We start from the raw sequence: 26,618 nt of genomic DNA on the forward strand, positions 1-26,618 counted from the left end.
ACACAAACCGGGGCTCGATAGACCACTGGTCTTTTTCTGCCGTCTGCCTTTTATGTTTTTACGTTTCTAAAAGTGTTTTTTACCATCAAGATGCTTTTCCCTCGTCATAAGGGAGAGGATGGTCTTGGCATAGTCATAGGTCTGCTGCTCACTGGGAGCCCCCGAATACTCCCCATAGTTGGCCAGCTCATCCACTCCGCCCAGGTCACAGATGGTGTCACTAGGAATAAAATGTAAACTTTCGGTCATTGATAAAAGAGAAATACTGCAAAAAATATCACAGGGGTGACCACTAACTTTATGCAAAGAGCAAAACTGAAGTAATCCATAGTATCCATAGCAATCACAGAATGAAACCGTTGTTTAACCCCTTCGTGACGGGAGACGTACACTGTACGTCCAGCCACAAAGGGACCAAATGACTTGTCACGTACACTGTACGTGACGAGTTATTTGCTGCTTTAGAGGGCTGTTAATCGCTGAGAATCAGCTTTTAACATTCATTAATGGCTGCCCTTACTACAGAGGCATTCATTAATGAAAGGGTTAACCTTTTTCAGACACCCGATACCTTAATATCGGGTGTCTGAGAGTCAAAGCAAAGCGGACACAGATGCCGGCTTTTGCCGGCATTCTGACAGCTCGTATAGATCGAGAGAGATATCTCTCTCAAGCTATACTGGCTTTTTTTTTTTTTCTTTCATGAATAGATACAAAATGTGTCTATTCCTACAATGTATCTATTCCTGGAAGAAGAATGTTTGTTTGCTGATCGTTGTTGCAACAATCAGAAAACATTTAGTAACAGCTGAATCCTGAACTGCTGCAGGATCAGTGTCACTAACTTATTATCGGCTGTTCTGAAGTTTGAAGCAGCCTGATAATAACCAAAAATTTATTAATTTATCATGCAGTAACAGTGAGATTAATTCACAAAATCTGCTTGATATAATTAAATAAATAAAATAACATTTTTAAGTTAAAAAAAAAGTGAAAAGTGTAAAAAAAAAAAAAAATTGTGAAAAGTGTAAAAAAAATAAAAAAATGTGTAAAAAATAAAATAAAATAAGGGACAAATAAATGAATGTATTTATTGAATTTTTTTAGCTGTGCTGGTTTTGTAAAAAAAATACTACAAATCAAAACTGGGAAAAAAGTGTTTTTTTTAAACGGTTTTTTCCTCTTTTTTTATATTTTATTTGTCCTAAGTGAGGCGTTAGACGCACATATGTGATATAAATATGTAGCCCTATCTGTCCTCTAAAAAACAATATATAATATGTGTGGGTGCACTTTGTAAGAAAGTATATTACTGATGTGGAAGAATCACACAGCAAAAATGTCAAAAGTGTGTCAGTCATTTACGAACAGAAACTAAAAACAAGCTCAGTCATGAAGGGGTTAAAGGCAGTTACTATAACCTTTATATTGCTCATGTCAGGGGCTAAATGAGAAAAAACCCTCTCAATTATCCCATCTACACCAACAGCAAGGATGGGGGAATCCCCCCATCATACTATTGTATTCTAACAGCAAAGGGGTGTGCCACTGTCAGAATACCAAAAGCTTATTGGCAAACTGGCTTAATTTGCAAACTGGCTGCCCAGGAAAACAGAGGAATGGGACAAAACAATCTGCTGCCGAGACTTTGCTGAACGAGAGGCGGTCTGAGGGACATTCATCAAGCAAATTGGCGACCTAAATTAGACAATTAGTCCCAAATTAGGCTGCTTCTCATTCAAAAAAAGTATTTGCAACAGGTTTACAGTCCTGTTCATCTGTATTCCTGGGCAGCCAAGTGTGACAGTTTACAAAATTTTAAGACTAAGATTTATTCCTAAACAGTCACACAATTAAGAAGTGGTCAGTCAGGTTTTATTCTGCTACTTTAGAGCAGCTGAGGAAGGAATTCATTATTCCTGTTGTAAACGTGTAATACATCTGTCACATACATTGTCACACTGCCTGCCATTGTTAGCACTGCTTTGCCATGCAACAGGATTTATAAATGCCCCACCGCCCCCCATAGTGTTTACATAACAATAATCAAGTGCAAGCCAAGTTTTTGAAAAAGCTAAATAAGGGTTTCCTTCTTTAAAGTTTATTACTGGAATATAGTGACTGAGAAACCTAGCATACCTGTTTGGCTCCTGCAGGAATTTAAGTACAAATATTCTTGCCTGTTCAGGAGTCTGGTATGTAACTGATTAAAGATAACAAATTGGGTCATTTTACCCAAAAAATATCTTTAGGAGGAGTGAGGCAGTATGAGTCTATAGAATTCCCAAGCTTCACGGGCAAGTTTGTTATATCCACCTGCTGCAGTGAATGCCCCATTTATTCCTACATACTGTCTACTATGGCAGCAAGTCTTATCCTTTTTTCAGGCACGGCACACTTTAAATGTATGCACAATCCCGAGGCACCATTGCAGACCCATATCCCAGATAGGGATTTAAGTGAGACCCAACACAATGAATCCATCTCTGAATGGATCCCACACTCTATGGATTAACATCATTTGTTTTTCATGGTGCTAGTGGACAGCCTGCCTGCACCATGGAAAAGCATGATGCTGTGCACCCCTGAGGAAGCCAGAAGGAAACCCTGGTTGAGAAAGGCTGAACTAGAAAGTGAGTGACAAAGTATTTCTGCAGTCTGTAATGGCTTCCGCAAATAAAAGGGGGACTATTCCTCAGCCAGCAGAAAGAGAAGCTTGAGTTTTACCTGTCAGAGGCAAGCCAAATTGAGGGACTGAACTCCCCTACAGTGTGTCTGCGAGAGCTGGGGTGGAAATGTACCTTAATCCACCCAAAAGACAACTGACAGATTTTCAAAACACTTTCAACTGGTTTTTAGATTACTTATACAGATATGTAAAAATGTTTCCCATTTAGCATAAACATGTATATATTACAATCATCAGCAAACCTGTAAACAACAGATGCTCCTCCTCCAGCAACCATAGTCCAGATCCTGCCACGTGGGTTTAGTATGGTGAGTTTTAAACTTGCACCGCTCTTGGCATCCAAGTCTGCAATATAAGCCTCCTACAATGGCAAGAAACAAAATGTAAGCAAGATAAGATCATTAAAGTTAGGTTTAGAATTTAACAAGCAGCAACAAGGCTCAGACACCATAGCCATTACAGCATGTTCCCAATAAGGATGTAGACATTTAGTTAAAAGGATAAGAAATGACAAGATATCAAATACTAAAACTGGCCATCCACTCAGAGATTTCCATATGGATGTTTGTACGAAAAATCTTGTCAGAATGTTTGAGACCACCACCAGAGACTTGTAGAATGTCATTCAAAATGTTGTTTGCTTTTGAATGAATGTCGTTTTCCGAATGCAAACCACATTCACTGTTAGAATTTCATTCATGCATTGATAATAATTTTGGGATGTCACGGCACCATCCATTGGGATTGGGATGTCCATTGGGATGTCACGGCACCGTCCGTTCAGTGTCAAAAGTACTAAGGGTCCCCTGAATGGCCACTGACTGTGTTTTAATAGCACAGGGAAGTCGCTCAGCAGAAAGCCTGTAGCAAAGAAACTGGAAGAAGCTGTAATATATTGTAGTAGCTGCAGATACGTGGCCCTGCCAGGGGTTTTCTATACAGTTATATACAGTATATCTCCTTACATTGTGCCAAGCCGGACCAATGTAAACATAAATTATATACGTATATTATTTTTAAAGCTGGAGTTCTACCTTAACATGGAAAGCATATAAAGGATTTTTCACAGAGGAAATATTTTGTAGTCCTCTGAAGCTTTAACCACTTGATTGGCCAAAAAAAAAAAGACACAGGTTCATCCAGTCAAAATGTGTGTGTGTGTGTGTGTGTGTGTGTGTGTGTGTGTGTGTCAGATTCGGTTAACTAGTCTAGGAGTATATTTAGCCCTGTATGCTGTGGTCATCGAGGAAGACATCTAGAAATGTTTGGATTGGTCAATGCTTCTACTTGTTACAACTACCTAAGGAAGGGAGTTCCACATTTTGGCTGCTCTGACAGTAAAGAACCCCCTCTACAATATTAGATTAAACCTCCTTTCCCCTAACCTTAAATTGTGCCTAAATGTCCTCCTCAGGAACCCAAGACCTATCAAGGGGTTATCGTGTTACAGTCACCACTGATTTCATATATGTAATTTTTTATTTTGTTATACCTTAAAAAGGAGAACTATGGGGTTAAGTCTTTTCCCCATAGTTCTCCTTAGGGTAACGGGAGGACACAAACTAGCGTCCCCCCGTCACCGTAGGCTCAGCATACCGCGAGCTGCAGCTCGCGGTATACTGAGACGCCGCAGTATACCGCGAGCCGTAGCTCACGGTATACTGAGCTGCCGCAGCGGATCCCGACAATTGTGCCGGGATCCGGCCAGCTGCTTGACTGACAGCTGGCTCTGCCTATCTAGAGGCAGAGCCAGCTGTACGCGTCCCCTCCCGATCCACCAGTCAGCGCTGGCGGATCGGAGCGGGGAAGGGAGAATCCAGCCCCTCCCCTGTCACAGCAGAGAGCCGTGACAGGATCGAGAGGTGAACGAACGCCGGTATGTGTTCGCTCACCTCCCGATCTACTGAGCCGACCTGTGACAGTCTCATTTTCACAGGTCGGCTAGAACTATGAGGTGAGTGAAAAGCACTCACCTCATAGTTCTCCTTTAAATAAGCTCTAATTGCCATACTTTTACCTAGAAACCAGAAATGATTAAAAAAAAAGAAAAAACAAAAATTAGACCATAGACCCGTTTTAAAATGTACAAACCGCTTGACAATATTTATACTTTAATGCAACGGTGTGATGTTCAGATATGATGTGGCGCTATATTAATGACTCTAGTATAAAATAAAAAGATATACTGTAGTATGTTGTGGAGGATCACAGATAAATCTATAGATGAAACCAGGAATCTTGGAAATCTGCAGTATGCAACATGCCTGAAGTATAAAGTCCTCGCAAAATGGAGTGAATTGATGCAGAAATGACTTCTTCTGTAGTCTGGCTTCAACTTATATTGTGATGTGCAGGACTTCTGGTATGTCCGTGTGCCTTTAAGGAGGGATGGCCTACCTCCAGGCATACCTGCACCCAAATTTACCCATTGCTATACCGGGTTTCCCCGAAAATAAGACACTGTCTTATATTTTTCTTGGCTCAAAAAAAAACACACTAGGTCTTATTTTCGGGGTAGGTCTTTTTTTTTTTTTAAATGTACAACAATCTAAAGTTATTGCAAATCCAAATTAAATAATCCAAAATGGCAAAGTTAAGAATATGGTGATCAGGGCAATCAGGGGTGCCATACCTTTCCAAGAGCAATTTGGTAACCAGAATGAGCGAAGCGCGCTTTCACTATAGATTCCTAACAGGCGAAGTGCGTTTGGTATCACTCCACCTGTGACAGGAGCCAGCATTATAGGAGGAAACATAGGCTTATGTGGCTCTGCTCCCTGCGCTGCCGCCTCGCTTCCTCTAGCGCTGGCTTCGTTGGCACCGCCGATTCTCTCCCGCCGCTCTTCAAGTTCCCCCTTATTCCATCACCGGCCCTGGGAATGGTCACAACTAGGTCTTATTTTTGGGGTAGGTCTTATATTTTAGCAATTCCCAAAAATGGTACTAGGTCTTAATTTCGGGGAAACAGGGTATATGCTCTAAGATGGAGGCTCCTAGATTGGTGTTTAAGCCGCACTACACAGAGGAGCCTTGATAAGGCAGTGTGGCTTCTACAAATTTTTGGCTTCTACAAAAAGTTTTGCAACTAAAACCTCGTTTTTAACGCATGCTGTGAGACAGTGCAAGCCATTTTTGCAGGCTAGTTGGCAAGTGTGCTGGGAAATTTTCGTGTTTAGATTCATGTTCTTGTCTAGAACAGGTACATGAATCTGTCGCAATGGGTGCATGATGGGGACACTCCATATATGACCCTTGGTCCTGAGGGCAGCTGATAACTAGGAAGCTAGCAGACACCAGTGCCCTTGCAAGCAATAAGCCCTCAGTGGGAAACTGTCACATTGATGACACCTTCCCAGCACAGATGCTCCACTGTATGCCAGGTCAGAGTTGGGCTTATATTACAGCCACAGCAATAGCTTCCTAAAGTGGTGGTAATGAGAACTACCAGAGAACTACAGTCGTAAGTGTAGAAACTGAAACTGTTGCAAGGCCTTCATGAATTAGGTGTATGAAAGGAAAAAAAAAAAAAGGTGTTTTGAAAGGAACCGTCTGCCGGAAAAAGGGCTGTAAATGATTTATTGAATTCTTCTCTATGCGTCTTGTGAATTTTACAGGTTACGTAGCTGCTGTGCAGGGACAGTGAAGGATTTTCTATGGCTTCCTGGTTGCACAACCCAGAGGTCATAGGCTTTGTACACGTCCCTCTTAGTATGTCATTATGTTTATACATTTGTAGCAGAGCATATCCCTGCACAGAACATTGCGTCTCCTTACAGTCCTGCCCTGCGTTCTCCTTTCTCATGTAATAGACAACAGCATTTAGTAAAGCAAGTAAAAAGTGGCTAAGAACAGGAGAGAGGTAGGATTAGGACGGGGATAGAACAGCCCTACTTCAAGTCTCTCCACCAGCATAGAATTAAAATAGTTCCTACAGAGAATTTCCCGTGAAGGATTAAAATAAATGTAAACAGATTCTACAAGATGGGGATATGAAACAAAAACAATGCAAAAAGGTAACAGGTTATAGGTGGAGTTTGGTGGGCTGAGTCAACCTTATGTTTTGGATACTCCAACTGCCATAATCCTGACTGTTCCTGTCTGCCCAGGAGTTTTGTTTGCAATAGGATAGGCTGAGATACAAGGTGTGCAGGAACAATGTCCACAAAAAATACATTAAATAAAAAAAAAAATAGTAACAGGCGGCATGGGAAGCCCTCATAACCGTCACAGCAGGATTGCAAATCTGAGAGAGATAAAAAAAAATTGGCAGATGGTTTAACTCTACAGCCTCCAATACAACTATAAAAATGTTTTTTTTGTGGAGTGATCCTTTAAATCACATAATGTAGCATGAGATGCATGCCAACTTGTGTCCTATAAAACTGTGGCACATATGTTACCCAACATTACACTGCTGCACATTGGTATTGATCTGCAGTCAAGGCAAAGCTAGACAGCAAGACTGAAATCACTGAGAAAAAGGCTTTCAGGAGAATATACACAGGGCCTTCAGCTCCATAAATCATATCTAGAAGATACATTTCACAGTATTTGGATTTTGGTGTCAGTTGATTTATGTATGGGCTGCAGATGACTTGTACATAGACTTTATCACATTATAAACAATTTATAGAAGAGTTCATTCAACTACACTCCCTTACTCTTAAATCACCTTGAGGCGACCTTGAGGAGTCTGATCTCTGAGGGAAAATCTTGTTAGGGCGATTTATTAAAACAAGCAAATTGAGTTACGCCAATGAGATGGGGGTTGGAGATACACTGGCTTCTACACAATCTCTGAGCTAATGGAATGACTGCAGCATACTCAGGAAGCTTTATGAATGCATGAAGATAGGAAATGCTTATATTAACCCATTCAGTCTGAAGAGCAAGCTATTGTTGACAAGGCTGCATAGTCATTAGCAATGAGAATGCTAATGACTGACTATGCAGTCCTACCGGACCATACCAATAAATGATGCTAACAGTGATATGGTTTTTTTTATGTCCGCATAGGTATCGTACTGTGCATGTTAATGAAACCTTCAAGCATGGAGAATAACGTATGTCCAGAAGAACTGGGTTCAAATAAAACATTTTTGAATCCGAAGCGGGTTCGACTGGCCTCTATTATAGGAACCAGCGATTTTCAGACTATTACCAGAAACACAAATATAACGGCTTTCAGTTCCTACATCTATGTTAACCTTTTACATATCTAACCTGTACAGATTATTACGAGCTTTATAAAGAAGGGATTGTCCTGTAGAAATGTACTTTAAACCAAGGGTGGGCACATTTATATGGATGTAGTCTGTCCAATTCAGGAGCAAGCAGGTTTTTTTTTTGTTTTTTTTAGGAGCTAGCTCCATTGCAAACTGGAGAAAACCGCAAAAGCCAAGCGCCAGCTGAAAGTTTTATAAGAGCATTGGCTACGTGGCAACCGGGATTTGTCCAGCCTTGCTTTAAAACCATTTAATTACTGTCTACCATAAGGTAATGTAGTCCCAACTTGAAATATCAGTGGAAGACATGCATGAACTGGATTATACCTTCTTTATAGTGATATCACTACTACAGTCACTTACCTCTTAGGTATAAAAATAGAATTAGAATTTGCGCTACCCTACAATTATTATAATAAAAGTGCAGTATTTCAAATAAAAAAAATCTTATGTGCAACTATAGAAATGTGTCAATTAACATGTTAAAAATATAGAATGATACAGCGCACCTCCCAAATACAACCACAGAATTATATAAAATGTGACCAACACTATACTTCCAATGCTTTCCTCATGTGCAAAACATTTTCTGGTGATTCTTTTGTTTGCACAGGTTGTGTAATGCCAACAGAGTGGATTGCACAAGTGGAGAAAAAAGCATTGTTTGCAAGAAAACAAAGACTTTGCATTCTCGGACTTTGTTTATATGCACAAGTCAGTCTGTCACTTGGTATTATTTACTGTAAATACTGATCTGAATTAATAAAGCTACTTCATTGTTGTAGGGTATTCGATATATATTATATCATTTTGCACATAGAAGTATAATGTTGGCATAATTCAAAACAAATCTTTTGGGTGTATGGGGGTGGGGTGCATTGTATTCTATATTGTTAGCCCCCCATGTATGGCAAAGAAGGACAGCTACATACACATGCCATGAACCATTTGAAAATGGAATAGGGCTTCATGACATATTGATGGAATTTCAGACATTCTGGGAAGCATAATTCCACACCAACAGCCCTTGCCTGTTGCATTTGAGCTCTGCAGGGAACAAATGAATGAAGCATAAAAATGGGAGCTTCACACATCTCTGTGCATCAGCAGGAGCCCTATGTAGTGAAAGTCCAGGTCACCCACATTTTTGTAGACGACGCATGATACCAGTAAAAATATGGCTGGAAGCCAGTCAATTCTATTCTTGAGCAAACAATATTTACATTTTTAGGCCAACAAAATCCTGGACTCACAATTGGACCAAAAGAAATCCAAATGACTGATCCTGCATATGAACTATAAGAAGATCCAGTTTTAAAAACTATTCTTGAGTGATCTTTTCCATGGAATATGTCAGTTTTCCAAAGCACTGATTTTGCTCAGTCTCACTGTAAGTGGAGGACTGCTGGGCCAGGAATTGTGAAACGGACACGCGGAAGAATATACTTACTCTAGTATCAGCTAACAGAGATAGATAATGAAGCGTGATTAAACAGTTTGTATCTTTCTGTATGAGCACCAATTGAATTTGGAGAAGACAACAAGATGATGGCAATGAAGCTTGGTGGAAAATGTGGTAATGTTATAATTAACAGAAGCTAATCTGACGCTACAACATATGGTGGAAAACAACTTGGCAAAATTGAGGGGCCACTGAAATGTCAACCGAGCTACCAACAGGAATCATATAAAATGCAGCAGAGCAATGGTGATGTGCACTGCTTAGGCCAGCCTAGGCAATCTGATCAGGAATAGTTTTCACTGATCCAGCTACAGTACATCAAACTCTGATTGGTTTATTTGTGTCACAACACTCTTCCCCCCCAATGTACTGCCATATAGAATATTGTATACATTTTCTAAACTAGCTCTTACCTCTGGATAAGCTTCTCTTCCAAAGGGAGGTGGGAAGTCCACATCACCCCATTTAGCTTTGCATATGTAGTCAGCGGTTGCATCTATCTTGGCTGCCATGTCCAAAACATACACACCATCCTTGGTCACAACTAGAGAGGGAAACAAACAGGTAAAATAAAATACTTCTATGATATTGTTTGAATGTTCAGTAAAGAATGTAGCAGTGCGCCAGTGGAGCACACCAAAGCACTATGTGTGAGCTATTAACTGAACTTGTTTTGGTAATTTATAGGTTAATTCCTTCCTGGATATGGATAAAAGAGCTCAATTGGTGTATTCCTGCAAATGTATATCTACAGTTAAACTGGTCTGAGAGATTAGCTATTCTTGACCTTCATGCAGTGAATGTAGATTGTAAGCTTTCACAAGCAGGGCCCTCCTAATCCTCCTGTATTGAAAATGTCTTGTAACTGACAGATTGACAGATTACTAGATGGGGTTGGGCACGACCCCGTTGTCATGGTGCACATCGGCACACTTCCCTCCATTTTATAAAGTGCTGCGCAAACTGTTGTCGCTATATAAATCCTGTGGAATAATAACAGAGACTATCCTCCATTCTTTGAACAGATGGTAATCAAACAATGCATGTTCTTGTAATGAAAGCACATACCCAGTGGGTTGATCTCCAGATAGGTGAAGAACAGGTCTTCATACAGGTTGAAAAGTCCAGTTATGAAGCTGGCAAGGACACTGCAAACATTATTACAAATTGGTCAGCAATAAGTTATACAATACAGAATTTATAAAACACATTTCAAAATGATAAACTACAGTAAGCGGAAAAAAAAAAGAAGCTCTGCTTAGGCCATTTTATTACTGCCTTTTGACAATTTATAGCTAAATGATTGTCAAGATTCCACGCCCATCTATTGAAGAGAACCTGTGGCCAGACTTTTGCTCCACAATTAGTAGAAAACTGTACTAGGGCTCAAGCGGATGGCTTTATGTATTTACGCAGGATCTCATTGGCAGCAAGATCCTGTGTAAAATTCTATTCACATACTGCACGCATGTAATGTCTGTGCACTGTTGTACAATGTACTTTATTGGCCCCTGCACCTGCCCCTCATTTAGGCCCCATTCACATGTAGCGACATACCTTTGCAGTGGCCGGGATAGCGCGACTTTCGGGGCGACGTGCCAGCAACGATCCAGCAACGGTAGCGCGACCTTCTCCGTCGGGCTCCATAGGAAAAAAGCAAAATCGCGCAAAATCCGCCGAAAAAAGGGTCCTGTAGAAGCGACTTGCGACCGTGACGAGCGACATGGAGCTAAGACAGCTCCATTGACTATCATTAGCAGGCGACTTCTCGCGATATCGTGCGGCAAAAATGCGCGAAATCGCGCGATAAGTCGCTACATGTGAACGGGGCCTTAGACAATATTTATTTTCTATGTATCGGTATCACTAATTTTACAGCATTTTGTAGCTCAGTCTCTTAGTTGTAAGCTCCCCAGTGACGATTTATCTGCATGCACCTCTTTAGCTTAGCTACAAATCACTAAAGAGAGGGATTTGTACTATAGAAAATCCACCTTATGATGTAAAAGAGTTGAAACCTAAAGCAAAGAAATGGCGATTTTTAGCAACAAGTTACCAGCAACCCCAGCAATTATGTTGCTAGCTACAAAGCCCTATTAAATCGCCGCCATGAGCAACTTATATCCATAATGAATCGGATACAAATAACCAACCCTCTGACATGGTCCTTAGAAACAGATTGAAATCTGGCTTTAGAGTCTTTGTGATCTTTAAGCCTTGTTCACACCAAGCACGGAGCAGGTGCAGAGCAGAGCAGTTGCAGACCGGATCGAAACTGCGTCCAATGTATTCCAATTGTATTTTTTTGCTCCAGTTCACATTGCAGCGTGCAGTTCCACAGCAGGTGAAAAAACTGCAGCAAGCCCGATTTTACCTGCTCTGGAACGCATGCAAACACATCAAAAACGCATGCAAATGCCTGGAACGCACTGAAAGCCATGTTAAACTAAAAAAAATATATATATTATTTTTTTTTACCAAAAACGGCCCGGAACGCATCAAAAACGCGGCACAACCCACTGCAATGTGTGTGCAGAAACCTGAGCGGATCTGCTCTGCATTTGGTGTGAACAAGGCCTTAAGAGTCTTTGAAAATGAATTACTTCACAATACAAGCAGCTAGGGAGGTGAATGATTGCTTGTTTTTAAAGTGTGGAGAGAGTAAAACATACTCTATCCGCTGTTAAGAGCTGGTGTGGGAAACTGCAGCTGTTCCACTGGCTCTAGCACTGAATGATCATGCGATCCTCAATGGAGCAACAGACAGGGGGAAGGCACAGCTGGCTCTGGAAAGGTGTTATCAAATACTATGTAATCACAGAGCACCTTGTATTCTTTGAGAAAAATACAAGGCATTATGTGAATAGGCACGTAGTGAGGAGGGGCAGGGATGTGACTGAAGCACTTCACTACTCGAGTCACCTCACTCACTTCCAGCATCGCCCAGAAGATGAGTTATGTGTAGGAGCCGGCATGTTGCAAGGTAAGATTTTTATACTTTGCAGCAACCCTCCACACATAATATACTCTTTGCAGTAATAATTTACACACCGACTGCAGGTCATCTTTCAAGTCTAATTAACAACAAAAGAAAACAATGAGAATATAGAGTCAGACACAATATTTAACAAGGAAATTGCAACAAAATCTCAATGATAACTGATGTCACCATAAAAAAGGTAAATATTAGTGCTCATCATTGACTGCACGTTTCCATAGACAATCCAGGAAATTGCAAAACAAACATTTGTGTTACTTAAGGAACATGGGGACTATAAATTGCCAGAGGGGAAATAATCCATCACCGGCCATGCAAAGCTATTCAACCAATGTGATCCATTAGTACAGAAGAAACTGTACAGCTGCAGAATAAAAGTAACTCCCATTACTACATTGATAAAGCTTGACTCCAGCAAGATTTGTGCCATACTAGTAGCCAAAGCAAACCAGTGGAACCATAGCAAATACTTTTATTTCTTTATTTAGATCATTTTAATTATATTGATAAAATCCTACATTTTACAAATAAGCAGTTAATATGTGCAGAATTACATTCCATGCTGTAATTAGATGGGTCTATAAGCTGTACAACGCATAGGTGGGATAGATATATATATATATATATATATATATATAGTAAATTAGCCTGATTAAAAAAAAAAAATTATATAAAAATTTGTGTTCAAGGAGAACTATGAGGTGAGTGAAAAGCTGGCTCTGCCACGCAGCTGGGTGGATCCAGACAGTAATATCAGGATCCGTCCCGGCTGCGGCGGTCTCAGTATAACGCGAGCTGTAGCTTGCAGTATACTGAGCCTAGGGTGACGGGAGGACGCTAGTTTGTGTCCTCCCGTTACCCTAAGGAGAACTACGGGGAAAAGCCTTAATCCCATAGTTCTCCTTTAACCCTTGCAGTGCATGGGTAGCCCCACTGCAAGGGTTAATATTTTTGGATGGAGTTCTGCTTTAAACAGTACATAGAAGGTGAAAACTTCTGTTGGGAGTTCTCAGAAAAGAGAAAGAAAAAAGTAAAAAAGGCTAAGCAGCAATTTTTAAAGTTATGCTATATGAGTGTGAACACGTAGCAAATATAAAACGTAGGTGTTACTCCAATTCGGCTGCAGAAGTAGAAATACATGAAGCTGGAAAAAAAACAAAAACTTAAAAACGTGCTGAATTTTAGAACCACTTAATGACACAACACTGCCCAGCAGTCTTGTCTCACTCACTCTTTTTTATCTGGTGCTACATGGACCAGCAAGTGATTCCTCACGTCTTGCTCCGTCAAACGTTCTCCAACACTAACCAGGAACTTTTGAGCCTTTGCATCCACATCGCCAACATCCACACCACCTTCATGGTGGAACAACACATAATCCCCCTCCCGAGCTGCATAGATACAAACATAAAACTCCTCTTCCTGCAGAAAAAACAAATGAGGCGTTAGTAACGTTCCATAATAGCGAGTAAACATAGTTAGGCTGTTGCCAATCAATCAAATAAATGGATCAAAGTATACTTTGCAGAAACGACAGAACACGGGGTGGCAAATATTTAACAGTCAGAAGCCATATGGTCCACTAAAACAGACATTAAACAAACACTTCTGTATTCAGGAATCATGAGTTTCCATAAACTTTTATTGGTCTATTCACTACCTAAAAACTTGCATTTGTCCAACCTTGCCATAAATGATAAAATTCTTATTTCATTTATAAACAAGTACCTATTGTCAGCATATAGTGACATCATGACTACAAACTAGACAGTGTGGGTAGCAATTTACTAGTTCTTTGTGCAGCTATAAAACCATCACCACAGCAAGCCATGAGACTACCGTACATTGTAAATCGGGAGCAAGTCCAGATAATTTATTTTTGCTTTGGGCTTTGTGGAATCAGACCTTCATGCCCTCTTCTGATTTACAACAGCCCTTTGATGTCAATGAGGCTTGTGTTGGCATAATGATTTCATAGACAAATACAACATGGCAGCCCCCCCAGGGGTCTCATTACATATGAGATATTATGTTATATATTATGTCTCAGATAAACAGGTATTCTTGCACAAGCTAACATTTCCAATGAATGAGCATGAACATTGGCCCTGGCCTGGGCAAAAAGCATCACATCATTATGAATGCACCTAGTTTTTGTTGTACAAACAAATGACAGATGAAGTGGGAGATGCAGAGTCTACACTGCATCCATAGGACTCAAATAGCCAGGATGCAACAATTAAAGGGACCCTAAACCCAGGAGTTAAAAGGAGAACTATGGGGTAAGTGTTTTTCCCTATAGTTCTCCTAAGGGTCACGGGAGGACATAAACTAGCGTCCTCCCGTGACCCAAAGCTCAGTATAACAGCAAAAAATTTCCCAGCACACTCACCAGCCAGCATGCAAAAAAACTTGTCTAACTGCTAAGGTTAAAAGCAGAGGTTTAGATACACATCTTCTGCAGAATATGTGAAAGCCGCACTGCCTCGTCAAGGCACCTCTATGTAGTGTGGTCCTAACTCTAACCTATGAGAGTCTCCATCTTGGAGCACATGCAGCGATAGAATTGGGTGCAGGTTTGTCAGGAGGCAGCCCAACCCCCTTAAAAAAGGTACAGGGACACCTTTAAAGCTGGTTATGAGTTGAGTGCGTTTGCCATTTGTTTTGCTTGACTGATTTGGTGCATTGACACACTGGGGGTCTCAGCTGCCGTTGTGATGTGCAGGGTTCCTTGTGTGTCCCTGTACCTTTTTTAAGGGGGTTGGGCTGCCTCCTGACAAACCTGCACCCAATTCTATCGCTGCATGTGCTCCAAGATGGAGACTCTCATAGGTTAGAGTTAGGACCGCACTACATAGGAGGTGCCTTGGCAAGACAGTGCGGCTTTCACATTTTCTGCAGAAGACGTGTATCTAAACCTCCGTTTTCAACCTCAGCAGTTAGACAAGTTTTTTTTACATGCTGGCTGGTGAGTGTGCTGGGAAACTTTTTGCTGTTGTACTGTATAAAGCCCTTCCATGTGCACCTTGCTTTAAAAGTTGGTTATGAGTTGATGAATGCGTTTGCCATTTGTTTTGCTCCAAAGCTCAGTATATCGCGAGCTACAGCTCGCGGTATACTGAGACCGCCGCAGCCGGGACGGATACCGACATTACTGTCGAGATCCACCCAGCTGCGTGATTGACAGCGGGCTCTGCCTATCCGTTCCGCCAGTCAGTGCTGGAGGATCGGAGCAGGGAGGGGGGGAATCCCTGCAGGGAGCCGTGAGTGACAGTCATGACTCTCTGCAGGGACATGATCAAGAAGTGAGCGAGCGACGGTATGTGTTCACTCACTTCCCGATCAATTGAGCCGACGTGTGACAGTTTCATTGTCACACATCGGCTCAAACTATGAGGTAGAGTGAAACTCACTCACCTCATAGTTCTCCTTTAAATCTTAAAAATGCATTCAAGTAATAAAAATGTATCTTATTTGTGTATCACTCGGCTGTAGAGCCTCAAATCATCTCTGAATTGGTGCTGTCACTGCCCTTCCTTCTGGAGGGTGGCTATTTTTTTCTCATAGTCCCTGCGCGTGTTGTAAAGTAGCCACCACTACAAGCTCATTCCCATGATGAACTATAATCTCCATACAAATTAGTAAACTAAAAGTGAGATTGTAGTCCATTACAGGAGTGAGTTTAGAGCAGTGGCTACTTTACAGCACACAGGGACCATGGAGAACAGAAGTAGCCACCCTCCAGAAGGAAGGACAGTGTCAGCATGAATTCAAAGATGATTTGAGAATCTACAGCCGAGTGATACACAGATACGATTTTTGTTAATAGCAAAAAAGGTACTTGAATGCTTTAAGATTTAACTAATTAGTTTAGTGTCACTTTAACCACTTTACTTTACATAGAATAAGCAAAGAAATGTCTGCACCTCTCTAAAGTTTAAGCTCACCTGTTTATGGGGAACGAATGGCTCGATCAGGAAATTCTTCAAAATTCCTTTTGCTTTGGCAATCTGCAATATAAAATTAAGAAATAACATTAAAAGTAGTATATATCCTGCATAACAAACAGGCATCATTATATACCAAGAGGAAACTTCAGTTACTCTCAACATAATATCTTACAAAATGAAGAAGTTGCAGGACACAGAATTATAAGACAAGAGGCTGCAGTTCTATCCAGAATTACATGCAAGGAAGCTGCTTGAGTTTAATGTTTCCTGGACAGTGCTGGCAGTTTACTGACCCATAGCAGCACTTCAGATTTCAAGCCGCTGTAGTCACATACAAGCTATCAGATGAATCCCATCAATTCAAGCAGTTTGCAACACGTTAGGCTGCCCATACAGATTGCAAATCAGCTGATGGAGATGTCCTAATGGCAGGTGCCCAGCCTACCGCAGATTTATTCATTTTTGGAGCGGATCAAATCCAACAGACTTGGGAGGTCAGTACGGGCCCGTCTTTATATCATTCTCAGACAAAAGATTACAAGGAAGCTTCATGTACTACCATGGTTCTCGTGCTTGCATATCACCCAAACGATGTCCAAGCAAATGATCCCTCAGGCAGGAAGAATTAGGCAGCCAAAAAACAAACATTCTCTGCAGGTAATCTGCATGTGTATGGGCACCTTTAAAGTGGAAATACACACTACTATGCTTTACAGCAGAGGCGGATGCCAACTTAGCCTCTACTTGGATTGCAGTTGCACATGTGATCAGCTATGACAACAGCCATGTGGGAGCTAGAAAGTTCAAGTAAGAACTGAAATAAGCACACTGCAACCTTGACAGTTGGCATGCCTTGAAAGGAACGGTTTTGGGAGACCCCTAAATTGGTGGGTCTAGATCTGCTTTAATAAGCCCATAAAACTGACCGCACCGAAGGTGCGGTCAGTTTTATGGGCTTATTAAAGCAGATCTAGACCGAAGGTGGTAGAATAATCCTCTTTCTGACTTGAATGATGAAAGGTTATATTCCTTTAAGACAGGCTAAAGCTGGTGAAACACTGGTCAAATTTCAACTAGGGCTAGGCTCCGTTGGGACCCCCAGTTTGTCAAAAGTGGATTTTTCAAAAGCCCGTTCAGGTATTCTGACATCGGAAGAAAGGAGGTGGGGTGTAAGTATTCCACGATCGGGGGGCTGAATGACAAACAATTCACAGTGTATGGCAAGACTAAGATATTAAAGCAGCAAGGGTATTTCAGAGGTAAACAGGAGCAGTAATGATGTTTTTGCTTTTGAAGGAACTAATATGGAGTGACCCTTTAAATAATTCCGAATGTTTGTCAATTATCAGAACCTATGTGTATATTCAAATAGAGTTCTCATGCCAGTGCTCACGGTGCCTTTTAAAATATGTAATTTAAAATGATGATATCCTAAGCTTATAACACTTCATGGTTCAAAACGGCCAGGGCGGTTTGCAAAGTAGGCTCACCTAACCGTTCGAATCAAAGAATAGCGAAGGCGACTGGAGCTGAACCAAAATTGTAGCAGTAAGATTAGCAGCTATGCTCTCGGCTAGCTGAAGCAGTGTTGCAAACTTTGTGCCCAGTGATCCTTTCACCTTACAGGACCAGAGGCAGTGTAATATTAAAATAGTTGTGACAGCTTCAATGCAGAATTTTAATCTGTGACTCACATTTCTCCAGAGACTGTCATGTCTTTCTACAATCTACTCTACACTGCTGATGGCAAGACAAACATGATGGGAGCCTAATGACTGACATAGTGGGAGAGCTGTGCAAATGTGAAGAAAACAAACCTCTTGACATAAACCTCCACCAATCTCCTGAGTGTATTATTACATTTGGTTATACAACCCTTTACAAGAAAAGCTGCCAGGGCAGTAATATGTGAATGACTACTGCTGATGTGTTTAGAAGGTGCACGCTACTGGACCATCATTCTGGTAGTAGCTTCTCAGCAACACAAATGGGTTTATCAGTTGTCCCAACACATCACTGGCTGCATTCTTCTTCCATGGCACAAAGAGACGCATTCAATAGAAAAGCTAGGATTGCTGCAGTTTTTTTAAAGAAAACAAAGACAGAAATGGGTGCTGTCATTTCTGTCCTTTAAGGTTCTTCTTAATGAAGGTAGGTGCCTCACTTAGTATTTGAAGGGACCCTGTCACCAGACGAACACTCCTTCTATAATGCTAGAAGATTATATAAGTATCTAACATATTTTAGTAGGGATGCACCGATAACGGTTTTTCGGTGTCGAGTAAGAGTACCAATATTTTTTCCAGGTCTCGCCGATACCGAATGCAGATATCAAAAGTCCCATTAAGGAAGCCAGGAGGCATGTGACTCACCACCCGGCTTCCTGATGCCGGAAGTTCTGGTATCTGGATAGGCATGGAGAGCATTTGGACGAGTACTCGCCCAAATACTCGGTATCGGCACATGCCTATATTTTAGGTATGTTTTGTACCTGTAAAGCAGTGCTCCCCAACCTTTTTATCGCCGCGGACCGGTCAACAGGACTCCCTTGTGTAGATATCCAAAATCCCGAGACTGCTGCAAGGTTCCTACATCTTAGATGCGAGGTCAGCAACTTCAGCAGCCTTAGAGCTGTTACTCAAGTGAAATGCTATCGCAACAATAGCCAAAACTTCAGCCCTCCAGCTGTGGTCAAACTACAAATTCCATCATGCATTTGCCACTGAAAGTCATGACTGCGGCTTTCAGAGTTTTGCAATGCCTTATTGTAACTGGAGGGCCACAACAGCTGAAGGGCCAAAGTTCAGCTATCCTGCCCTAAAGTATTCGACAAAAAAAAAAAGATTATGTAGGTTGGGTGAGAGAAGGGGTGGAGGAGCTGGGCCAGCAGAGAGCGTAAATAGACACTCCACAAAAGAGGAGAGGGCTAGGACATGCAAGGAGAGGGCTCTGCTAGGGAATTGGCTAGTAAAATTTGCTACAAATATTTCAGAGGAAAAAAAAAGGGAAAAACCCTGCATGAGGGCATTTAAAGACTTGATTTTTCTGTGCTTTTACCTGCACTTTTACATTGGTGACAGGGTCTCTTTAATGAAGATAAGTGCATTCCTTTGCAATTAATGATGATCGGTATCTATCCTATGCACTTGTTACAGTTTAAAATCTCAGGTCAGCAGAAAGTGATTTATACTGTTCTAAAAAATGATGATCAATGGCCAGTGTAACATTTATACAAACTCGGGAGAAAACACTTGCTCAACTTTTATTTCTCCTGGTCATAGAGAGAAGTGCCTGTCATTAGGAATTCAGATCACACCACTGTTTCCTAGTCAAGTGCACTAAATCATATTCAGTGTTCTGACAGTAGGCAGCCAATCAATCTTCCATTGCCATCCCTTGCCAAATCACAGACCAGAAATACATCCAATTAATTGGCTGCTTTGACAGCTCAAAACAAGCAGACCCAGACATATTAATACGGATGTTCAGGATGGAAAAATACCAAGACGTTTAAGTGAACTGTATATTGTAAAATGTTTCATAAGCAACCAAGCATCAAGTTACGTTCACCTAAAGTCTTCATTTAAAGAAAACAAAATTACAGGAAGGACATATTTACATAATTTATGTAAATATATTAAATTTTTAAATGTGCTAACTAGCTATAACATTTTCCCTTAATCAATCAATGGTTTAAAGTGGACCTTTACCCCCTTGAATTAAAAATCAGAATGCGGATATGAATTTATCTTACATTAGTTAAACATTTTTGGCTTTTACTGACAATAAATGTTTTTTCCACTTGCTGGTTAAGTGAGGAACTGGTGATGTAGCCCTGGCCTCACAGATGCACACTGGGAAGGCTACATCACCAGTGTCTTCCTGGAAAATCTCATCTGCAAATTGCAAAACCTTGCAAGATCTCGGGGAATCTGCATTCTATTCCTCAAATCAGATAGTGTGATCTGTCACATGTTCCAGGAGGCAGACCCAGAGTTGCAGAAGTAAAAAGAGATGGTTTCATCTGCCCTTGGTGATAATGGCCAGGATGAGAAGAATGGGGAGGAAAAGAAAAATAAGGTATGCAAAAGAATTGCAATTATCTAGAAGTATCCGTTTGTAGATTGCCATTGCTAAACATTTCTACAGGTGCCTTGGTTTTTACTTTTAAGATAAGGGTGAAGTTCCTCTTTAAGTGCCCATTCACATCACCTCCAGACCAGACCGTTTCTGGACCTAAAATGCATTCCAATGTTTCCCTATGCTCTTTTTGGCCTCTGTTCACACCATCGCAGTCAGTTCCAGACCAGACCAGACCAGACAAATACTGCGTGTCAACATTTTGTCTGGTCTGGAACGCACACAAATGCGTCAAAAATGCACCGGAACGCAATAGGAAAAAAAACATTTTTTTTGTGGCTGGTTTGGATGATCTCATCACCTCTGGACTTCCCGCTTCTGTGGAGAGAGAGATTTGTGAAGGTAGGAACTAGGGTTGCACAGATACCAAGTACAGTACTCGGTACAAGTACGAGTACATGAACCGATACTTTTGAGCTCCAAGACTAGACTAGAGAAAAATTCAAAAATTAGGAGGCAGCTGTCATTTGTAAGGAGCACACGGAGCTCCTGGGATTTGTACATCTCTGTTTTAATGTACGATTTTGTTTTTATAAATATAAATAAAGGGATACACAGATACCAGTTTTGCGAGTACGAGTACTGGTACTTGCCGAGTACTTACAAGTACATTTTTGTTTATTGTCATGTGACAGTTTTTCTAAAACAATACAGACTAATGATTTCAGGACAGTGGTGGAGCGCCAGAGCCAGGTCCCAGCTGCAACCTCTGCAACCCTGGTCGTTCTCATGAAAATGCCAAGTATCTGCACTTGTACTCGAAAAGTATCTGTGCATCCCTAGTTGGAACCATGATGGCTGAAGTGGACACCGAATTCTTTGTAGAACTTGTGGAAGCCTGCCCAGAGCTGTGTGATCCGAGGCATCCAGAGCCCAGAGCTGTGTGATCCGAGGCATCCAGAGCCCAGAGCTGTGTGATCCGAGGCATGGGCAATACAAGAACAATAATAGGAAGATGGACAAGTGGAGAAGCATTGCTGCCCAGGTTGTCCCTGGCTATGATCATTTGAGCAGCTCTGAAAAGAACAACTGTAGTAAGTTCATGTCTCTTATATGCAAGCATTGTGCTGCTCTTTTCCTGGCTATATGTAGGTCTTGCAGAGGTCCTCCAGCAAGACCTAAAATTGAACGCGTCAAAATGCAACGTTGTCCCCTAAGGGCCCGTTCACACCAGATGCAGTGCGTTCCGGCACGATTCTGGCCAGAACTCACTTCCTCGCATTGCGGCCGTCTCACTTTTTTGTGGGGCAGGAGGGGGCGTGGCGGGCCATTGAAGTGAATGGCACCTTAGGCACGCCCTCCGGCCGCAATGCGATCGGCCGCACAGGATTGCAAGGCACATTATGCCTGCGGTCCGATGCAATCAAAATAGTGCTTGCAGCATTTTGATCGGACCGCAGGTATAATGTGCCTTGCGTTCCCATGCGGCCGATCACATTGCGGCCGGAGGGTGTGCCTACGGTGCCATTCACTTCAATGGCCCGCCACGCCACCTCCTGCCCCACAAAAAAAAAAAAAAGTGAGCCGGCCGCAATGCGAGAGTGCATTCTGGCCAGAATCAGGCCGGAACACACTGCATCTAGTGTGACTGAGCACTAAGGGATTACAGTACTAAAAATAAAACCTAGAACTGGATTCAGAATATAATGTAGGAGAACAAAGCAGAGGAAGGCGACCAGATAAAATATATAACAGAAATATAGACAGTCAAAATGGGCATCTGTAGAAATCAATCTCCACTCAAAAGCTAAAAACTTTTTTTTATCGTTTTGGATGGAGTTGCAGTTAAGTCCCCGTCAGGTTTTTATTGTAAGGGATCTCAAATCTTCACGAAGATCTTTAAGGTAAGGACATAGTTTACAAAGCAAAAAACATTTAAACCACCAACGTTTGAGACATTATGGTCTCTTTTCTCATGACAGAAAGGAGACCAATGTCGGTGTTAAAAATTATTATTTTTGCCACACAACTATGCTATTATCACATCAAAGATTTGAGATCTGTTACCTCTGGTGTGCTGGCCATTTTTGCTATTTTGGATGTAGGATGGATCTTTCAGGGTTTTTTTGTGGTCAGGTGTCCCCGTTAAAAAGATTAACCCTCTCTGTCCTGGTGACCAATGTTACCAGAAGTAAAAAAAAGAGCTAAAGTAACATTCATGTTTAGACTGTGGGATATATAGATTAGATAGAGTAGATATACACACACACACAACTCCTTGACTGATCATATGATTTATCTCATAGCTAGCAAATTTGTACATGCAGAATATAGACACTTACTGTAGTTTCATGCCCCAGACGTTGCTTCAACCAGCTCTTTACTTGGTCCAAATTCAAGTTGACTCCTACAAGCCCCAGCTTTCCACGACGTTTGATAAGTTGGTCAGGTTTCACCACCAGAGACTGAAAAATAAGCACAAGATAATGTGTAAAGAAAACATTACTGAAAACCTAACCTAATGTTGGGATGCTATGAGGAGTTGGAATGTGAGTAACACTTGAAAACTATGTTATATAACAACCTTTGTATGTTTATTACTCTCCTCCATGAGATTGTCTCCATGACAGAATCAGAAAGTTTGTATTGTATTTTATTTTACTGTACCTCTGTAAAACTTTAATAAAAATATTGCAACAGAAAACCTAACCTAATGAGGCACTAAAGGGTCAGTCTACTAAAATATTTCAGATTCAGCAGACTGAATCATACAATGAGGTCTTATACTCTCATACTTGATTCGGCAAGAAGATCTTGCCACAATATTTTCTAGGTCCAATAACCTGCCACCACTAATCCCACAGGGCACTCACATTCACAGCTGGCTTTGGAGAATGATGAGGAATGAAACAAGTCATGGGTAGAGCAGAAGGTCCAGGAAGTCCAGCAGAGAAATCTCATTAAATAAGCGCTCAAAAGACACAAAAACCCAGTAGGTGATTTAGACCACCGGTTTCCAACCTTACATCCAAATCAATGTTAATCTTCCTCATGGAATAACTTTACATCTTAATCTGCCCATACACTGGAAGATTTTCATACAAATTTCATATGAAAAATCCCATCATAATATTCGAGAATGCCATCAGAGATGTGGCAAATGTCGTTAAAAATTTCAGGGATGAACAAGGGACATCTAAAAGTGTATGTCAAGCTTTAGATGTGGTTTATCTGCAGAGATTAAATTCTCAGATTGTGTATCCAGGCCTTACACTCCTTCTTTTGGCCTGGTATGTTTGTTTGTTATGGCTACTTTGAACCAGAATGTAAATGACTGAAATACAATACCTTAGGAAAATAAGAGATGATTTCAGATGAGCCAATACAAATCGCAAAGTTTTTTTTTCTGATAATCATTAATAATTTAAAAGCTGAAGTTAAGTTGGTTTATTTTTTCCGGATCCAGCACCAATCAGATTAATTATCTGTAAGGCCCCATTCACACACGAATCGGCCTGCACATACAGCTCCATGCTGCATGCTGGGCCGTACCAAGCAGCTGCTGGGAAGGACAGGTGCTGCGTGTGATTAGTACGCAGCCCCCATCCTTCTCTATGGGGCTACGCGGCCGTACGCCCCCCTACATAGTGTGTATCAAAACTACTGCGTTATGACAGAACTTTCTCTTCATATTGCCAGATACATCCCCACTTCCTGTCACCATCTACATTCACAGAGCTCATACTATTATTGTACTACAGTGCAACATGCTTGGTAAATGGACAGGGCAAATCATGCACGCAGTAATTTGATGGCACCGCTGTGCTTGCATTAGGGCTTTCAGAGAGCTATAGATTGGAAAGGAAAACATGGCTTAACACATTACACATCCCCAGCAGTGCTTTGTGGTGATCACCTTGACGTCTTGATAAAAATTATTCAAAATGTCTGATCAATTCCAAACTTCTGAATGCTAGTGTAACCACCCAATTTCTCAGTCTTGTTTCCTTAGTCATAGAAATGAAATCTATTCCCCATTACATAATTAGCACAATGTAGAACGCATTGCAGAGCAGGGTGAGACTTCAAGACACTGAGTCACTGACCTTTCTTATTTATGCAGAATTTACTATGCATCATAGCACAGTTTCTCTTCGTGCAGACTTCCAGGTCTCCCTGCCGCACTGCATTAACTAGATTAACATTCAGATGATTAAATTTTTCTCAATGATTTGGCCTCCAGCCAGACTGTAAATAGATACTCTGCAGATACAGAAAGATTTAATGGCTGAGACTCCTCATTCATCAGCACTGAGTGGATAGCTCCAAGGACGTTTGTATTCAGATTGTATGCCTCTTGTAGAGTTATAGTGCCTTGGCAGCAGATTTCTGTGTATGATGTAAAAAGGGCAAGTACAAAAAACAAAGTTTGTACTGCCAAGGTTACCCAAACGTCTATAAAAAGGGGGAAGTAAGGGCCAACAGAAAAGGACTAGAAGAAAAGCTATTATTTCAAAGGCATGTATGCCACATGTGCTACATTACAAGTGCCACAAAAGAGGCGATGTAGCAAACAGAATAAAAGATATGGGTTAAAGCAATGCAATCCAGCTGAACATGTATCTACTGAACACATACATATATATCCATACATAAGTAACATACTTGGCTGCCGTGTTTCACCATGGCAATAATTGTGAGCACGAGCAAACCATAGTCTGTCAGCACCTTCATTTACTGGTAACTTGGTATTCTGGAACCCTATGCTCTCAAACTTGCAATTATGCGGGCCAAATTGCCTCTTATACACCCATCCGAGGTATACTGTCTAGCACAGTATAGAGTAACATAGAATGAGGGGGGATTTACTAAAGCTGGAGCAGGCAGAATCTGGAGTAGCGCTGCATAGTAACCAATAAGCTTTTAGCTTCAGCATTTTTATTTAAGCCTTGAAAATTAAAGCTAGAGGCTGATTGGTTGCCATACACAGCCCCTCCAGATTCTGTCTGCTCCAGCCTTAGTAAAAAGGATATACTGCATATATTCATCTGGACTCGTTCTGTAATGTTGAAGCTTCACTGATATATATAAAATCAGCGAAGGTTTTCATCACGAAACGTCTTCAACATTACAGAACGAGTCCAGTTAAATGTGACCAACTACTACTAGCTCAGGTACATATGAAATATTGCATAATAACATTTTGGATTCTTCTTTGGGCATCGGGTCCCATTTACAGGTTTACCTCTTTTTGTCTCTCTCTTGAATTTTTAAACCCCCCCCCCCCCCCCCCCCAAAAAAAAACAAAACACAGTTCTGGTTGGGAAGTTTCTTCATGAGCTTGGATAAGACTGCTCAAGTGATCCTACCAAATACTTACTATGCCCTGCGTTGTACAATCCCAGCTGTACTGTTAACACGTATAAGGCTCCTTTCACACAAGTGGCTTTCCGTGGGTATTCGTACACGTGGAAACGCACTAAAAAACATACAAAAAATGCATTCCAATGTGCATTGTCCATACTAGGGCAGAGTCCGCGCGGTCAGAAAACGTGCGGCCCACAAAAAATTCTGTGTGTTCTGGCTACAGTATTAGCCGCTAACACGCCCAGTCCAAACTATATTAAGATTTGCACGTTTGTGCGCGGAAAACGCAAGCGCCATATGCGAATGGAGCCTGATGCGTATTCCCTAATGGAAGCATGGACCTTGTGTATTTTGTTCTTTATTGTTTTCTTCAAAGCTTTATTGATCAAAAATCAATAAAACTTACCGGTTAAAAAAACAAAAAACAACCTTAATCCTAACCCACCGACACACTTAGGGGTCTATTCACAAAGCTGCCGAGGGCAGCCGAGTGAGTGACCGATCAGAAGTGAAGTGAGCCGAACACTGTTCGGCTATTCACTTCAGGCTGGTACGGCTGATTTCAGCCGTACATCGGCTGAAATCAGCCGTACATCGGCTTGCTTTGTGTGGCTTCGGATCAGACGAACATGCTCAGCATGTTCGGCTGACCCGAAGTGCAGAAGGAGTTCGACTCAGCCGATCCAACATCTGGATCGGCTGAGCCGAACCTCCGGCAGGCTTCACACTGCTGTTCGGGCTATTCTGAAAGATCCCGAACAGCAGTGAGAGAATAGCCGAATGCCGCCGAGCGGCATTTGGCTCGGCTGTTCTGCTCGGTCCCTCAGAGGCACCGAGCAGAACAGAA

General features: G+C 41.5%; 1 protein-coding gene across 2 annotated transcripts in view; it reads right to left on the minus strand.

Annotated features, from left to right (window-relative positions):
• Positions 1-26,618, minus strand: part of ACLY (ATP citrate lyase) — an 86,076-nt gene that overhangs the window by 29,061 nt on the left and 30,397 nt on the right. For both annotated transcript variants that reach the window (XM_018558840.1, XM_018558841.1), the window contains exons 3-9: positions 22,747-22,869; positions 16,322-16,384; positions 13,606-13,796; positions 10,445-10,524; positions 9,790-9,920; positions 2,932-3,050; positions 84-220 (exon numbers count right to left, since the gene is read on the minus strand). In XM_018558840.1, coding sequence (XP_018414342.1) covers positions 84-220; positions 2,932-3,050; positions 9,790-9,920; positions 10,445-10,524; positions 13,606-13,796; positions 16,322-16,384; positions 22,747-22,869 — 844 coding nt within the window. The remainder of the gene's footprint in view (positions 1-83; positions 221-2,931; positions 3,051-9,789; positions 9,921-10,444; positions 10,525-13,605; positions 13,797-16,321; positions 16,385-22,746; positions 22,870-26,618) is intronic.

The sequence above is a fragment of the Nanorana parkeri genome, unplaced genomic scaffold (genome assembly GCF_000935625.1).
Source record: "Nanorana parkeri isolate BGI_ZX_2015 unplaced genomic scaffold, ASM93562v1 scaffold362, whole genome shotgun sequence".
NCBI lineage: Eukaryota > Metazoa > Chordata > Amphibia > Anura > Dicroglossidae > Nanorana > Nanorana parkeri.